Here is an 18,563-nt window from a genome sequence, read left to right on the forward strand (position 1 = left end):
AACCCTTCCTATTCATATTCCCATCCAGATGCCTTTTAAATGTTGTAATTGTACCAGCCTCCACCACTTCCTCTGGCAGCTCATTCCATACAAGTACCACCCTCTGTGTGAAAAAGTTGCCCCTTAGGTCTCTTTTATATCTTGCCCCTCTCACCATAAACCTATGCCCTCTAGTTCTGGACTCCCCCACCCCAGGGAAAAGACTTTGTCTATTTACCCTATCCATGCCCCTCATGATTTTATAAATCTCTATAAGGTCACCCCTCAGCCTCCGACGCTCCAGGGAAAACAGCCCCAGCCTGTTCAGCCTCTCCCTATAGCTCAAATCCTCCAACCCTGGCAACAGCCTTGTAAATCTTTTCTGAACCCTTTCAAGTTTCACAACATCTTTCCGGTAGGAAGGAGACCAGAATTGCATGCAATATTCCAACAGTGTCCCAACCAATGTCCTGTACAGCCGCAACATGACCTCCCAACTCCTGTACTCAATACTCTGACTAATAAAGGAAAGCATACCAAACGCCTTCTTCACTATCCTATCTACCTGCGACTCCACTTTCAAGGAGCTATGACCTGCACTCCAAGGTCTCTTTGTTCAGCAACACTCCCAAGGACCTTACCATTAAGTGTGTAAGTCCTGCACCTTACATTTATCTAAACTAAACTCCATCTGACACTCCTCGGCCCTTGGTCCATCTGATCAAGATTCCATTGTACTCTGAGGTACTTTGCTGTGCACTTTTTAATGGGACGTTATCTTAGCTTGGAGTTTTGCATCTCACTTTGTTTTCATATTTCTGTCAGCGAGGTAGCATTTTTGTTCCCCTTTACTCTGCTCCGTGTAAAGTTGTCGAAGAGTTTGGTGCTGGAAAAGCACAGCCAGTCAGGCAGCCTCTGAGGAGCAGGAGAATCAACAGTTCAGGCATAAGCTCTTCATCAGGAATCAGCCTGACCTGCTGTACTTTTCCAGCACCACGCTCTCGCACTGATCTCCAGCATCTGCAATTCTCACTTTCCCTGTCTAAAATTGTCATGTACGGTCAGTTGTCTGCAATGAGCTACATACTCCTGTCGCTGAGAACGTTGATGTGTAGGGCACTAGTTTGAGAGTAGTTGCCTCTGGAAGTAACTGGTTATCTGTGTGGAGTGTACCAAGTGTTATAACAGCAGCTGAAAATTACTTTGTCCACTTCAGTGGCTTTAAAGGTTGAAAATTGAGCTCGATTATATCGAGTTGTTTTGCTGTAACGAGGTGGCATCGTCTTAAATGCTGCGCTCTCCAAATTAACAACAATGAGCCGAGTAGGAAACATATGCAAGAAAATTTGTTTAATTGATAAAACTATAATTTGTTTAGCCTCTAAAGCTAAATATAATAATTCCTGGTGAGTCATTCTTTGACATGTCAGCAATTTACACTGTCTGTTAGATAAGAAATTGAATATGTGGGTTATTTGTGCAGATGAGACAAATTCCATTGTGTATGTAACAGAAGTGGATAACACCTCATGTTTCACAGCCTTTTGTAGCAAAGCAGACTGATGGCATTGTTGGGGGAATTTCCACAAACTATAATTGGAATCAAAGACTTCAGCTATGATTTCTACTTTTATGAATCTAGTATTGTGTGGGGAAGGTTTACAAAAGCATCTCTGTGCTTGTTTAGTACCTCATTGTAAGTATTTGTATTAAATGTGTGTTTGACGGGGCTCAATCTTTTGTTGACTTAATGGAAGTCAACAGGGGCATAGTATACACTCAAAAAGGTGTGTTTCTCGAATAAAGACAATAATGATCAAAAAGTGACAATCTGAACCCTTTCTGCTCATTTGATGACTTTACTCTAGTTATCAGTATAGAGCAGCTCAATTTCCTTGTCCAAGATCACATTTCACGGTAGTACTTAGTTCTGTGGCATGTCATGCTGCAGTATGTTATGCAAGTGATAATTACACTCAGTTCTTGATGCTGAATGATTACAGGCTTTTGTAGCATGCATATGTCAACTGAATTTCAACCCACCTTTCTCTACATTGTCCCAGAGACTCTGAACAGCTTTTGAATTCCTGATGAAGGGCTTTTGCTCGAAACATCGATTCCCCTGCTCCTCGGATGCTGCCTGACCTGCTGTGCTTCTCCAGCACCGCACTCTTGACTCAACTTTTGAATGAATGAATGATTTTATTGTCACGTGTCTTTGGGAAAACACAGTGAAAAATGTTTTGTCGCTGCAATACAGTGCCATTTGGGATTACAAAATGAATTAAAAGAAATTACTTAAACAGAGTTTCATCTTCTGTTCAATTGACAGAAAAATGTAAAGGCAGAAACAGAAGAAATAATGTTCAATTTTACAGTCCTTCTTGTCAAGTGTGGCTCCAGGCTTTCTTAAGGTCTCCGGGGTTTCTGTAATGTGATCCGGTCTCCAGGTAATGAGGCCCCATTCTAGGTTCATCCAATGCCCCAGGAGTCCCCAGCCATTCTTTCCTTCCCCAACCATTACAAGACCAATTGCACATCCAACTATTGTTGCCTGGGTGACATTGTCTTACTTAGAACCAGCCAGTAATTACTCCTGGGACCTTTCGACTCTGTTTGGTTTAGGATTTGCTAAAATGATTTGCTCATTTACCAGGAGAGACCAGAAGCCAAATAAAAATGTAAGGATAAGTCAAATTTATGGCTAAACGTATTAATCAGAGATCAATCAAAGCAGTACCATCTCCATATTAGTCTGTTCATATGTTGAGCAGATTCATTGTGTTATAATGCTAACCCATAAAATATAAAGTTAGCCAGCAGATACAAGAGTCCCATAGAGTTGATTATGATGCTCTGAAAACAACAGGAAAATAAACTGCTTCAAAATAAACTGGGAACTTAGCTGTCTGGATACGGAATTGGTTGGTCAACAGAAGACAGCGAGTGGAAGTAGAAGGAAAATATTCTGCCTGGAAGTCTGTGGTGAGTGGTGTTCCACAGGGCTCTGTCCTTGGGCCTCTACTGTTTGTAATTTTTATTAATGACTTGGATGAAGGGATTGAAGGATGGTCAGCAAGTTTGCAGACGACACAAAGGTTGGAGGTGTCATTGACAGTATAGAGGGCTGTTGTAGGCTGCAGCGGGACATTGACAGGATGCAGAGATGGGCTGAGAGGCGGCAGATGGAGTTCAACCTGGATAAATGTGAGGTGATGCATTTTGGAAGGTCGAATTTGAAAGCTAAGTACAGGATTAAGGATAGGATTCTTGGCAGTGTGGAGGAACAGAGGGATCTTGGTGTGCAGGTACATAGATCCCTTAAAATGGCCACCCAACTGGACAGGGCTGTTAAGAAAGCATATGGTGTTTTGGCTTTCATTAACAGGGGGATTGAGTTTAAGAGTCGTGAGATCTTGTTGCAGCTCTATAAAACTTTGGTTAGACCGCACTTGTGTCCAGTTCTGGTCGCCCTATTATAGAAAGATGTGGGTGCTTTGGAGAGGGTTCAGAGGAGGTTTACCAGGATGCTGCCTGGACTGGAGGGCTTATCTTATGAAGAGAGGTTGACTGAGCTCGGACTTTTTCATTGGAGAAAAGGAGGAGGAGAGGGGACCTAATTGAGGTATACAAGATAATGAGAGGCATAGATAGAGTCGATAGCCAGAGACTATTGCCCAGGGCAGAAATGACTAACACGAGGGGTCATAGTTTTAAGCTGATTGGAGGAAAGTATAGAGGGGATGTCAGAGGCGGGTTCTTTACACAGAGAGTTGTGAGAGCATGGAATGTGTTGCCAGCAGCAGTTGTGGAAGCGAGGTCATTGGGGACATTTAAGAGACTCCTGGACATGCATATGGTCACAGAAATTTGAAGGTGCGTACATGAGGATCGATGGTCGGCACAACATCGTGGGCTGAAGGGCCTGTTCTGTGCTGTACTGTTCTATGTTCTATGTTCTAAAATCTCCTGCCAAACTATCAGTGAGGATAATAACATTATTTATGTGCAAAAATGACTGCAATTGCAAATGTACCATTAAATATAGAAATCAAAACGTTGGTGTTTAGATGCATGGCTTGCCATTAGCGTCTTAGCTGAGTTCCTCACCATTTGAAATACATTGAACAGAAAGAAGTTCCTGTATTTGTGTAATAGATGTGATGTTAACATTCTATACAAATTATCAAAACATTTTGGGTCTCTTTTAACTCCCTTTTCACAAACTGATGTGAAATAATTTCTGTTAACCTCTCTTGATACTAACGTTAACTACTAAGAGTATGGAGTCTCATCCCTTCATGTTTTTATTATTATTAGAGATTGAAATGATCCATAAAGCTGTACTAATGCCGGGACCTCCCAGTTTATGAAGTGAGGTCATTTTGCTTTTCTCCCCCTGCTGTGGCTCAGATATTGATGTTCTGGCTCTGCTAGAGCACATTCATGATGAAATTGTTCAAGCTCCTTGATCTTCTGCTGGGTATCTTTAATAGGATGTGAATAAATTGTATCTAGGAAGCAGAAATACCTTGTCTGAAAGGGTAAGGTAAGCAATTGCTGCATATGGTTAATAGAGTGATAACAGAATTTAAGCGCTTTGTTAATGCAGCTAATAAATAATCAGGTAAAGACAAAACTACAACAATAAAAACTGGTTTTCACCTGTAGCATGAATTTGAGCCATAACAAATCACCAGCCCATTTCACAGTGTACCTAGTTTTGATTGGAACAGAAACCAAAATCTGATTGGCTATTTAACAGACTCACGATTTTCTTTAAGAAAAGTGAGGACCAGTTTTGTCCACACCTGCTCCTTTCTCCCTACCATAACAAAGTTGAAAAGTGTAAAGTTATTCTCTAGTTGTTCATTTTAATGATCAATGTATACTCACAGGGATATTTCAAAGTTTTTCATCGTGTACTCATCAGAACAGATGCAAGAATACAATATTTCAAAGCACTGGTTTCCAAATAAGTCTGTTGAAATATAACCTGGTGTTGTGTACACCCCGGTCCAACACTGGCTCCTCCAAATCAAAATTTCAAAGGGGATAACAATGCTGCATGAGGAAAAGGTGCTGATTGGCTGACATGTGGACTCTGATTGGTCACGGCATTGTCCTGAAGAATGCAACAGGGAACTATTGTATAGGTGTTTATATTCAGTCAGAAACCTGTCCTTTGCAGGAAAAGTGAATATGTCCAGCCACTGTATTTTTTTTTAATTAAACAAGAACATGGGAACAGTTGGTGTTTAGATGCATGGCTTGCCGTTAGCATCTTAGCTGAGTTCTTAGCTTAGCAAGAATGCTAAATTTCAAAGCACTGGCTTCCAAATAAACCTGTTGGGATATGTCAAAGTTTTTCATCATGTACTCATCAGAACAGATGCAAGAATACTAAATTCTTGCATTCTCCATGGCAAAGTCTCACCCAGTCTTCGAAGACTGGTTGATCACCGCACCTTTTTGCTCAATTAGCATAAGATGCTATTCCCTTTGAAGATTTCTGTTCTGATATCTGCCCTGATGACTATAAGATGAAAAACTTTGAATGACTGTTAACCTGTGTAACTTTACCAAATTCAGTGTGTTTTTCTTTTACTTGTGGGATGTGAGTGTCACTGACTGGTCAGTATTTGTTCCGCTCCCCTAGTTGCCCCCCCCTTGAGAAGGTGGGGGTGAGCTGCCTTCTTGAACCGCTGCAGTCCATGTGCTATAGGTTGACCCACAACGCCCATAGGGAGGGATTTGCAGGATTTTGACCCAGTGACGCTGAGGGAACAGTGATTTATTTACAAATCAGGATGGTGAGTGGTTTGGAGGGAAACTTGCAGATGGTAGTGTCCCCTGTATCTGCTGCCCTTGTCCTTCAAGATGGAAGTTGGTTTGGAAGGTGCTATCTGAGGTTTTTTGGTGAATTTCTGCAGTGTATCTTATAGATAGTACAGACTGCTGTGACTGAGTGTCAGTGGTGGAGGGAGTGGATGTTTGTGGATGTGGTGCCAATCAAGCGGCAGTTTTATCCTGGATGATATCAAACTTCTTGAGTGTTGTTGGAACTGTATCCACCCAGGCAAGTGGGGAGTATTCCATCACACTCCTGACTTGTGCCTTGGAGATGGTGGACAGGCTTTGGGGAGTCAGGAGGGGAGTTACTCGCTGCAGTATTTCTTGCCTCTGACCTACTCTTCCGGCCATTATATAGTGAGTGCAGTTGAGTTTCTGGTCAATGGTAACCCTCAGGATGTTGAACCTTGTGGATTCAGTGATGGTCACATTATTGACTGTCAAGAAGTAATGTTTGGAATGTCTGTTATTGGAGAAGGCCATAGCCTGGCATTTGTGTAGTGTGCATGTTACTTGCCACTTTTTCGCCCAGGACTGGATATTGCTATATTTTGACATGGTCTGCTTTAGTATCTGAGGAGCCACAAGTGGTACTGAACATTGTACAATCATCAGCAAACATCATCTTGCATATTGTGCATTGTAGTTCTTACTGAGCTTTCCTGTGTAACTGAGGTTGAATCTGGAGAATGACTCTGGGCAATGGCTGTGATTTTATATTTTACTGTTTATGCCATGAGAAGAAATCACCTGTTGTGCAAAACGATTTTTTAAAAGATCTTAATTTTTATTTCTGCGCATTTTTTTTCTAATTTTGAACTATCATTTGTAACTAACAGGTAAAGCAGCAAATAATATCCAGCCAGAGGATGACTCCTTGGAATCTCTGCCTCAGAATCCTGTCAGAATTGCCTTTGTTTTGGTTGTTCACGGTCGAGCTTCGCGTCAGCTGCGACGGATGTTCAAGGCGATTTATCACAGAGATCACTACTATTACATTCATGTGGACAAGGTAGGCTCAAGAGAAGCCATGAAACTCAGTCCCCTTTCATTCCATGATTTAAAAGTCTAATGGGGATCTGTTAATATACAAGAAAGGACTTGGTGTGCAATGGAAATGTCACATTTTTTAGAATGGTAATTAAAAGTGAAGAGAATATACCATTTCCAAGCTTCATGATCTGCCCTACTATTTCTTAATGTTTATCTGTAAATCAACTACTTAGAATGTTTTATTTGCCTATCTTGCTCTCATATCTTAATGATACACTAAAATGTTTTAAGAATGATGCAAGTCTACAGGATTTATGTATATTGTGTCACTGCTTTCGAACCAGAGAGGAACACCGAATATGTTTGGAGGGCTCATCTTAGTAACATTTCAGTGCCAGTGACATTTTTAGTGTTGGAGAGCAGATTGTTTTGTTGCTGATTCTAAAGTGTGGGTACTTTATAAAATTTTTATTCTAGTATTTATTCATTTAGCTTTGCATTTGTTACAGATAAAACAACAAAATTGCTGTTAGGATCATTCTTTCTAAAGGTGATCACCTACTTAGAGTCATAGAGATGTACAGCATGGAAACAGACACTTTGGTCCAACTCATCCATGCCTAACCTAATCTAGTCCCATTTGCCAGCACTTGGCCCATATCCCTCTAAATCCTTTCTATTCATATCCCCATCCAGATGGCTTTTAAATATTGTAATTGTACCAGCCTCCTCCACTTCCACTGGCAGCTCATTCCATACACGTACCACCCTCTGCGTGAAAAAGTTGCCCCTAAGGTCTCTTTTATATCTTTCCCCTCTCACCCTAAACCTATGCCCCTCTAGTTCTGGACACCCCCAATCCAGGGAAAAGATCTTGTCTATTTTTTTCCCTATCTGGCAAGTAAATTCGGAGTTAATCTAATTCAGTTACAGACAGGCTGCACATGTTTTGGGTGGAATCTTGTGCTGATCCTGGGAGCAGGAAACAAAGCACCAAAAGGCCAGAACTCACTTTCTGGACAGTGGGATGGGGCTTTGTTATTAAGTTTCAGAACTTTAAAAGTGCGTCAAGGTTCCACACAATGTACTTTGGGAAGCCATTTTCATGCTCATTAAAGGTCCACTCAGCAAAATTGAATTTCTAATCCCACTGAAGTTCTTTTTAAACTCTATTTTCAGCGATCGAACTATCTGCACCGTGATGTGTTAGAGTTTGCCAGCCAGTACCCAAATGTGCGAGTCACGCCTTGGCGAATGGCCACCATCTGGGGTGGTGCAAGTCTGCTGACCATGTACCTGCAGACCATGCGGGATCTACTGGAGATGAAAGACTGGTCCTGGGACTTCTTCATCAACTTGAGTGCTGCCGACTATCCGATTAGGTATGGAAATGTTTACAGATTGGAAAGATTGATATGAAGGGTGAAGTGAGCATGACCACTGGCAATCAGGCAGGGAATACCAATACTAACCAAATGCAATTATGTTGCATCTACCAGTGCTCAGAAGTGCTGGATTGCATGTTAAGGAACACTTTGATACTATTTCCCCCAATCAGCTAAATTTGAGTGTTCAGAGGACAGAATAGAGTTATGCAACTAAATGTTGTCACTAAATCTCTTTAGATAGCACCTTCCAAAACTGCGACCACTTCCATCTAGAGGGACAAGGACAATGGATACATGGGAACATCATCCGCTGCAAGTTCCTGTCCAAGCATTCACCATCTTGACTTGGAAATATATTGCTGTTCCTTCTGTGTCACTTGGTCAAAATCCTGGCATTCCCTTTGTAACAGCACTATAGGTGTACCTCCACCACATTGAATATTTTTCAGGCTGAGTTAAATGGACTATTACATGACAGGTGTCAAGGAAGGTGGGATGGGTTGAGGAAATAGCCAAGTATAGACTATTAAAAAATAGTCTACACTTCTATTCTTCCTAAGAATCTGCCTCACACTTTCCCACATTCTGTTCCATCTTCCACTTCTTTACCCACTCTCCTAGCTTGTCCAAATGCTTCTGCCACCTCCCTCCATTCTCAGCACAGCTGGTCTTTCCACCTATTTTTGTATCATCTGCAAACCTAGCAACAACGTCCTCAGTTCCTTCGCCCAGATCACAAATCTGGGCGGCACGGTGGCACAGTGGTTAGCACTGCTGCCTCACAGTGCCAGAGACCCGGGTTCAATTCCCGCCTCAGGCGACTCTCTGTGTGGAGTTTGCACATTCTCCCCGTGTCTGCGTGGGTTTCCTCCGGGTGCTCCGGTTTCCTCCCACAATCCAAAAATGTGCAGGTTAGGTGAATTGACCATGCTAAATTGCCCATAGTGTTAGGTGAAGGGGTAAATGTAGGAGAATGGGTCTGGGTGGGTTACACTTCGGCGGGTTGGTGTGGACTTGTTGGGCTGAAGGGCCTGTTTCCACACTGTAAGTAATCTAATCTAAAAGTAATCTAATCTAATCTAAATGTGTAATGTGAATAGTGATGGTCCCAACACTGACCTCTGTGGAACTCCCACTAGTCACCGGCTGCCATTCTGAAAAAGAACCCTTTATCCCCACTCTCTGCCTTCTGCCAGTCAGCCAATCCTCTACCCTGCCAGGACCTTTTGCCATGATTTCATTGAGCGACAAAACAGGCTCAAGGCACTGAATTGGCTATTCCTGTGTTCCTAACTTGCTCTGGTCCAACTGGATCCTGAGAATGAGAACAAGAACATATCTGCAGTCAGTTTTTATAGATGCTTGGATTCAAAGATTGGCTTAGGTTCTAAATTATTCAATGTTAAGCATGCTTGACAAACTCTTCATTGACAAAATAATTCCCTTACATTTTGGTAATTTTTGAAACTGAAGGATCATCTAAATAGGCTGAGTGGCCTCTTTCAGCTATGTTCATCTCTATGTGTTGCTCAGATCTGCAAGATGTCAGGATAAATTATGTTTTTTTGTATAGGTAGGGTTACTAAAAAAAAATACCCTGAAAGGCTTGTGGCAATTAATTCCAGAAAGTTCAATTTCTACTGCACAATATATAATTCACCTGCATTCTTGATCCCAGTTGATCAAGCACTCATACATTAGACACCTCACCTGCCCTGTTCTTAGCCAATATGTCAGCACAGAAGGACCTAAATATCATCTCTGAATCAGCAATACAATTCCTCAAAGTAACTTTGATGAGCCAAAAAAAAGACAACTTTGAATAAATGATGCAGACCAAACTATTTTGCTGACACTGGATTGCCACATGTTTGGCTCATTTTTGTTTTAAATTTGCTGTTGAAATATATGAATGAATTACTTTTCCTAATTAGGAATTCAGTCTTCACAATCAGTGCATTGAAACTAAGGGATCTCAATCAAAGTCACTGAAAACTAATTTAGTTTGATGCAGCACTTTGTTTCACGGGTGATTTCCAGCAGAAACCTCTACATTAAATCTCCAAGTTCATGCTGACTTAATAGTGCAGGTTAATAACTTTAATACCTGGACCTATTGATTTGATCACCCTGCTCTCCTCGGTTTATCACAAGAAGCAAGTCATCCCATTTATCTTGGCTGCTTCTGACTGTGAAACCTGCTGCGTAGGGAGTAATAATCGTTAGCATTTAAAGGTTATTCATTATGATTGATTGAAAGCCATATTTGGTGTTTAGTATAGGCAGGACTTTATAAAAATTGTTATCCGTTATATTTCTGCCGTTCACAGGTGTTTATTGCTGAGCTTATTGCCATTAATGCCTCAGAGTGCTATTTGTATAGAACAGAAAATTGGTATGAAACTAAAGCTGTACAACTTACTCTTACTGTACGGTGCTTCTCTTTTACAGTCTTGGATCGTTCTTTTGAAATTGCATCTAACAAACTGTTGAAAAATTGTGCCAATTTTTTTGTATCTGTGGCTGGGATGTGTTATTTCGAAAATTTCACAGAACACTTTGACACAAAGCAGGAGCACAGCCTACTATCATTTACTATAAAGAAATATGTGGTTTTCACTGCTGCACAAATGCAGGGTTTCTTGTGCGTGGGCAATATCTACTTGTTTGTTATTTCTCAGTCACGGGTGTGGGTGTCACTAGCGGCACTGATATTTGTTGCCCACCTGCAATGACCTTGAGAAGGTAGTGATGATCTGTCATTTTGAATTCTTTTGGCAGTACTCCAGTTAGAACTCTGGGCTTAGAGAACAATTTAGGATTGAGTTTTAAGAGTGGAACAAGACACTGATTGGTCATGTAATGACAGTCGTTACAAACCAGAGGTTGTTCACTGCTGTAATCTAAAAGTAAATATTCTACTGTCATGTCAGATGATTGTAGTCAGTATTTATACAATGTAACTGCACTCAATTAGTATTTTAATTATAAAACCTCATAATTCAATGTGTTTATAATAATAAACTCCACTCAAATGTTAGCAAGCTGCTCTTTCAAAACAACTAGCAACTCAAAACAGCCCCAATTAATAAATTAATGCATAATACCTCTGCGAAACCCGGGAACAGTTGAAATATTCTCCAGGACTTTAATAGCTTCCCCTTGATCCCAACTTGCAGTCAGTACTATGTCTGTCTTGACATCACTCACTGATGGGGTATGTCCATCCTAACCATGACTCTCACCTGTAATGTTGAATATAACCTAGCTGTGCAGTCATCAGTCCTGTCTGTCACCAGCTCTGCTAACTAATGTTGCCACCAAGTCTTCCAGCTGGATCTGTGGACTGATGTGTGACTTTGTTTTCACACGTGTGGAACCTGACAGCTTCATTTCAGTCCTGCTCTCCTGACATGTCACATTTACCTACAACACCAACAAATGCAACTGAAAGAAAGGATGGAGTTGAAAACCTGAGTTTTTGTTTAAGATGTTGGTCAGAGACGATTAAAAAGTACATTTTTCCGTGATCTTATCAGAATCATCTGTCATATTTTCAAAAGGTTAATTATTTTAATAAATCACCAAGCTTTTCATATATGATCAAGGCAATTGTGTGCAACAACAAAATAGCTAGATAAGCTTGAATATAAGTTTATCGTCAAATCAGATCCCCATTAGAATGAGCAAAGCTGTCAAACAACTTGGCATCCAAATGTTAGTTTTGTTAAGTACTTTTGAAAGAGTAGTCTTAATTACTTGCCATCATCACAAAGGCGAACACTAGCTATATGCTGGAAACAAATTCATTTAAACAGACCTACTTTGACTTGGTCTGCTTTACACACTCCCAAGTTCTAAAGTGTTCTGCAGCGTTAGTAAAAACGGACATGTCTCACTGCCATTTTGATTTCCATATATGATCTCTTCACACTCTCTTGCCTGGTCTCAGTCTGTTTAACTGCCAGCTTCAGCCACACCAGGTACCAATTATCTCGACAGAAGGAGAGTGGTCTGTAACCAGGGCCATCGATTTAAGGTAAGAGGTAGAAGGCTACAGTTAGAGTTCAAGAGATTATTTTTCATCCAGATGGTGGTGGGAGTTTAGAAATCATTGTCTGAAAGGATGGTTGTCAGAAAATCTCAGCATTTAAGCAGTATTTAGATATTCACTTGAGTAAACATAGCATGGTCCAGAAGCGGGAAATTCGAATTAATGTCGTCAGGTCTTTGTTGACTGTCATGGATATGATAGGCTGAATGGCAGCCTGCTGTGCTGTCATCTCTGAGCTTCAGTGCTTGCAATACTCTGATACAGCTGAAAATGTGTTGCTGGAAAAGCGCAGCAGGTCAGGCAGCATCCAAGGAGCAGGAGAATCGATGTTTCAGGCATGAGCCCTTCTTCAGTAATACTCTGATACAACCAGGAGTTGTGTATCCGGGTCACCAGTATTTTTGCTTCTTTATAAACTGCAACTGGAGCCATTTGCATACCATTTTCAGGATGGGTTGGTTGCAAACAACTACAATTTACATAGGGCAAGTTTTCATAGTCTCTTTATGGAGAGATCTCAATGTACAGGCAGGGGCTAGTATGCATAAAAATTGATTTGCAATTACACTTTCACAGGAGCAACTTACAAAGTCTGTCAGGGTGATTACTACAATGTGACTTTTTTAAAATCCTTGCCAACCACGTCTATTCACAGCAGTTCTACCTCGAATCATACCAAGCTTTCAGTACTGTGAGCTTTGTGCTATGCACACAGAATAGAGACATTATGTTGACCCCATTTAAGAAATTAATCATCAATTTACTTCTTCATGACAGTACATTTGTGTGCTTACCATTAGCACTTGATGTGCCTTCTGTTATGGCTCAATGGAGCTTGATACAGAATCAAAACAACCCACAGTGCATTGTAATTGTGCCCTGAAGACAGTGACCCAGTTTTAATGACACTCGGCAATGTTTTGAAGTATATTTTTTATTTTCAGCACAGGTGAATCAAAAAGCAATCATGAAACATAATTTTTGAATCATGTTTCTGATCTCTTTGGATGTGGTTGTTGTTTTATGGACTTGGGGAGTGGACCCTCCAGGGTCACTTTATAATCTTGGGCTCAGATTTTCATTGTATTGGAGAACCTCTGACAATAATGCCAAACATCTCTGAGAATCAGGAATACCAATTTCCATAAGTGTCATTTCTGATTTTCCCAGGGAGCAGGATTACAGACATCCTGGATTCAAAACTGGAAGCTGTCTCCAATTTGGTATCCCTCCTGTTTGGAACTTGGAGTGTGTAAAGCAGACCAAATCAAAGTAGGTCTGTTTAAATGAACTTGTTTCCAGCATATAGCTAGTGCCCTCCTTTGGAGAGATGAGGTATCCTTCTAGGGTGGGGAATCAGGTGCTCTTGAGGGAGTTGGAGGAGAGGTCAGGTTTTGTGAGAAGGTGGTCAGGTGCCCTTTGAGATAAGAACATGTCTAAAATTGTAATTACCTCCATTAGGACAAGTAAAGCTGTCAAACAACTTGGCACGTAGATGTTAAATTTCTTAAGTGATTAGTTGAGGAACTTTAAATGTAAAATGCTTTTATTATCAATTCACGGTTTTTAAGATGGTGATATCATCACATGACCCAACTTTACTTTGTCAGCCTGCTTCCTGAGGTTTGCCCAGGTAGATATTGAGGACATTGGCATAAGGGAGGCAGAGGTACAAGATAGATGGCATCGTTTGACATATGTTGACATTAAGTTTGCATTGAACCACCCATTCAGCCAGTGCAGTCCAAATTGGAATAATTCAATGTATTTTAAAAAATCTCCCCTTCCTTCACAATTCTTGAATAAAATAGTTTAAATTTGTCCTTTGATGATCAGACCACCCACAGGTCACCATTTTCTCTTTGAAAACTTACTACTGCTACTACTTCTCTGTTCTAAAAATGAAGCCCCTTATCCTTGTCACCATTTTAAATAAATTTCCAAGTACCCTCTCCAAAGCCATCAACCTTCAACAGCCTTCTGTTTTTGTCCAATGACTTGTTGGGGGTAATAACCTGGTATGGCAACTGTACCATTCAAGATCAGAGACGGTTACAGAGAGTGGTGAACTCGGCCCGGACAATCACAAAGGCCAACCTCCCATCTATAGAATCCATCTCCCAGGCCCGCTGTCAAGGAAAGGCCGCTAGCATTTTCAAAGATCCATCCCACCCTGGCAAAGTTTTTCTACAACCTCTACCATCGGGGAGAAGGTAAAGAAGCCTGAACACCTCCACCAGCCGGTTTTGAAAAAGTTTCTATCCTATTGTTGTTAGAATACTGAATGGACTCACAAACACTTAACATTCACCTGTATCTGTGTTTTTGTTTTTGCCACTGTCTCCCTATTATTTACTTATCAATGTTACTTAATTCTGTGATCTGCCTAAATTGCTCACAAGACAAAGCTTTTCACTGTGTCTTGATACACGTGACAATAAATTCAATTCAATTCAAACCAACCTCCACTTAGGATCTCAAAGCAGTGAGACCTGTCATTTGGCCCTCCTTAAAATCCACACTTCGGGGAAGGGAGCAGCATTCTTCATAAACAGCACTTCATACAACATAGCGAGATGGCACACCCATATGACAACCAGCACATGCACTGCTTAAATGTATTTTACACCCTGTATTAACTAGCCCATGTCAAGCTTTAAACAAAAAATGATAGCTGGAGGGAACTAAATATTGAAATCAGAATTAGAAAAAATCAGGAATAAAAGCTGAATGAATTTCCATCACTTTCATGTATCTTCTATTTAAATAGAAGCATTAGCCCACTTAAAATAACTAATAATTTGGGGAAATTGCAGTCTAATACAATATTGATATATGAGCCACTTTAATTGTAAAATAAAGGGGTATATATACTCAATATTGCACTTGAAAAACCAACCAGAAAATGGGAATCTTAAATATAAAATAAAGGGGACATATATGTTCAGAATACACGTGAAAAACCAGCGAGAAAACTAGAATACACAAGGATTTATTTTCTGGGGCTCACATTGATATTTTTAATACAATTTGTCCAAACACAAGTTGTTAAATCAGTGTGGAATGTTGAGGAATGTCAACTTCAAATTATGATCAGCACAACTCATGTTGTCCTGATAGATGGGGTCATTGAGTCCGACAGTGTGGAGGCAGGCCCTTTGACCCAAACTGCTCCATACTGACCAAAATGTCCATCTACGCTAAACCCATTTTCCTGCACTTGGCCCATATCCTTCTGAACCTTTCCTATCCACATATTTGTCCAAATATCTTTTAAATGTTGTTAGTGTACCCGCCTCAACCACTTCCACTGGCAGCTCATTCCATATGCGTACCACCCTCTGTGTAAAAACATTGCCCCTCAGGTTCCCTTTTATTCTTTCCCCTCCAACCTTAAACTGATGCCCTCTAGCCCTCGATTCCCCAACCCTGGGGAAAAAACTGAGTGCATTCACCCTATCCATGCTTCTCATGATCTTTTACACCTCGACAAGATCCCCCCTCAGTCTCCTACACTCTAAAGAAAAAAGTCCTAGCTTGTCCAACCCCTCCCTATAACTCAGACCCTTGAGTCCTAGCAACATCCTTATAAATTTTTTCTGCACTCTTTCCAGTTTAATAACACCCTTCCTGTAGCTAGGTGACCAAAGCTGAACACAATACTTCAAGGGTGGCCTCACCAACGTCCTGTACAACTGTAACATAACTTCTCAATCTTTGTACTGCAATGACACTACCCTGACTGATGAAGGGCAATGTGCCAAAAGCTTTCTTCATTGCCCAGTCTACCTGGGACTCCACTTTCAGTGAACCGTGCACCTGAACTCCAAAGTCCCTCTATTACACTACACTCTTTAAGGTCCTACCATTCACCATGAAACACCTACCTTGACTTGACTTTCCAAAATGCAAGACCTCACACTTATCTATAAGTGCAGCATGATGGCACAGTGGTTAGCACTGATGACTCACAGCACCAGGTCCCAGGTTCAATTCCAGCCTCAGGTGACTGTCTGTCTGGATTCTCCCCATGTCTGCGAGGGTTTCGTCTGGGTGCTCTGGTTTCCTCCCACAATCCAATTATGTGCAGGTCAGGTAAATTGGTCATAGTGTAAGGTCCATTAGGCAATGTGTCTGGGGGAGGGTTACTCTTTTGAGGGTCGGTGTGGACTGGTTGGGCCGAAGGGCCTGTTTCCAGACTGTAGGAAATCTAATCTAAATTCCATTTGCCATTTCTCGCCTACTTCCCCAGCTGATCAATGTCCTGCTGCAATTTCTGATAACCATCCTCACTGTCCACGATACTGCCTATTTCAGTGTCACCTGCAAACTTACTAATCATGCCTTGTACATTCTCATCCAAATCATTAATATAGATAACAAACAGCAATGGGCCCAGCACCGACCCTGTGGGGCACTCCACTCATTGCTGATGAAGGGCTTTTGCCTGAAACGTCGACTCTCCTGCTCCTCGGATGCTGTCTAACCTGCTGTGCTTTTCCAGAACTACACTCTTGGCAGGCCTCCAGTCCGACAAGCATCCTTCCACTCTTACCCTCTGCTTCCTACCATCAAGCCAGTTGCGTGTCCAATTTGCCAGCTCGACCTGGATTCTGTATGATCTAATCTTCCAGAGGAGCATATCATGTGGAACCTTATCAAAGGTCTTAGTGAAATCCATAGAGATTGCATCTCCCACCCTGCTCTTGTGAACCTTACTGGTCAATTAGAGTCATAGAGATTTACAGCATGGAAACAGACCCTTCGGTCCAACCTGTCTACACTGACCAGATGTCCCAACCCAATCTAGTCCCACCTGCCAACACCCAGCCCATATCCCTCCAAACCCTTCCTATTCATATACCCATCCAAATGCCTCTTAAATGTTGCAATTGTTCCAGCCTCCACCTCTTCCTCTGGCAGCTCATTCCATACACGTACCACCCTCTGTGTGAAAATGTTGCCCCTTAGGTCTCCTTTATATCTTTCCCCTCTCACGCTAAATCTATGCCCTCTAGATCTGGACTCCCCGATCCCAGGGAAAAGACTGTCTATTTATCCTATCCATGCCCCTCATAATTCTGTAAACCTCAGCCCCCAACGCTCCAGGGAAAACAGCCCCAGCCTGTTCAGCCTCTCCCAGTAGTACAAATCCTCCAACCCTGGCAACATCCTTGTAAATCTTTTCTGAACCCTTTCAGGTTTCACAACATCTTTCCGATAGGAAGGAGACCAGAATTGCATGCAATATTCCAACAGTGGCCTAACCAATGTCCTGTACAGCCGCAACATGACCTCCCAACTCCTATCCTCAATAATCTGACCAATAAAGGAAAGCATACCAAACGCCTTCTTCACTATCCTATCTACCTGCAACTCCACTTTCAAGGAGCTATGAACCTGCACTCCAAGGTCTCTTTGTTCAGCAACACTCCCTAGGAACTTACCATTAAGTGTATAAGTTCTGCTAAGATTTGCTTTCCCAAAATGCAGCACCTCGCATTTATCTGAATTAAACTCCATCTGCCACTTCTCAGCCAATTGGCCCATCTGGTCCAGATCCTGTTGTAAGCTGAGGTAACCCTCTTCACTGTCCAATACACCTCCAATTTTGCGGTCATCTGCAAACTTACAAACTGTATCTCTTTTGCTCGCACCCAAATCATTTATGTAAATGACAAAAAGTAGACAACTCAGCACCGATCCTTGTGGCACTCCACTGGTCACAGGCCTCCAGTCTGAAAAACAATCCTCCACCACCACCCTCTGTCTTCTACCTTTGAGCCAGTTCTGTATCCAAATGGCTAGTTCTCCCTGTATTCCGTGAGATCTAACCTTGCTAATCAGTCTCCCATGGGGAACCTTGTTGAACGCCTTACTGAAGTCCATATAGATCACATCTACTGCTCTGCCCTCATCAATCATCATTGTTACTTCTTCAAAAAACTCAAGTTTGTGAGACATGATTTCCCATGCACAAAGCCATGCTGACTATTCCTAATCAAACCCTGTATTTCCAAATGCATGTATATCTTACCTCTCAGAATCTTCTCAAGCAACTTATCTACCACAGATGTTAAGCTTAGTGGTCTGTAGTTCCCAGGTTTTTCTTTGCAGCCCTTCTTGAATAATGGCACAACATTCGCTATTCTGCAGTCTTCCAGGATCTAACCCATGACTAACAATGATGCAAAAATATCATCCAGGGGCCCCGCAATTTCTCCTCTAGCCTCTTGCTGTGTTCTTGAATATATCTAGTCAGGACCAGGAGATTTATCCACCTTCATACATTCTAA

At 41.6% G+C, this 18,563-nt stretch overlaps 1 protein-coding gene across 1 annotated transcript in view; it reads left to right on the forward strand.

Moving 5' to 3' along the window:
- Positions 1-18,563, forward strand: part of xylt1 (xylosyltransferase I) — a 261,359-nt gene that overhangs the window by 163,109 nt on the left and 79,687 nt on the right. Inside the window, exons 3-4 of the mRNA XM_072560173.1 lie at positions 6,672-6,844; positions 8,005-8,207. Of these exons, the coding sequence (XP_072416274.1) occupies positions 6,672-6,844; positions 8,005-8,207 (376 nt within the window). The remainder of the gene's footprint in view (positions 1-6,671; positions 6,845-8,004; positions 8,208-18,563) is intronic.

Source organism: Chiloscyllium punctatum, chromosome 40, assembly GCF_047496795.1.
Source record: "Chiloscyllium punctatum isolate Juve2018m chromosome 40, sChiPun1.3, whole genome shotgun sequence".
Taxonomy (NCBI): domain Eukaryota; kingdom Metazoa; phylum Chordata; class Chondrichthyes; order Orectolobiformes; family Hemiscylliidae; genus Chiloscyllium; species Chiloscyllium punctatum.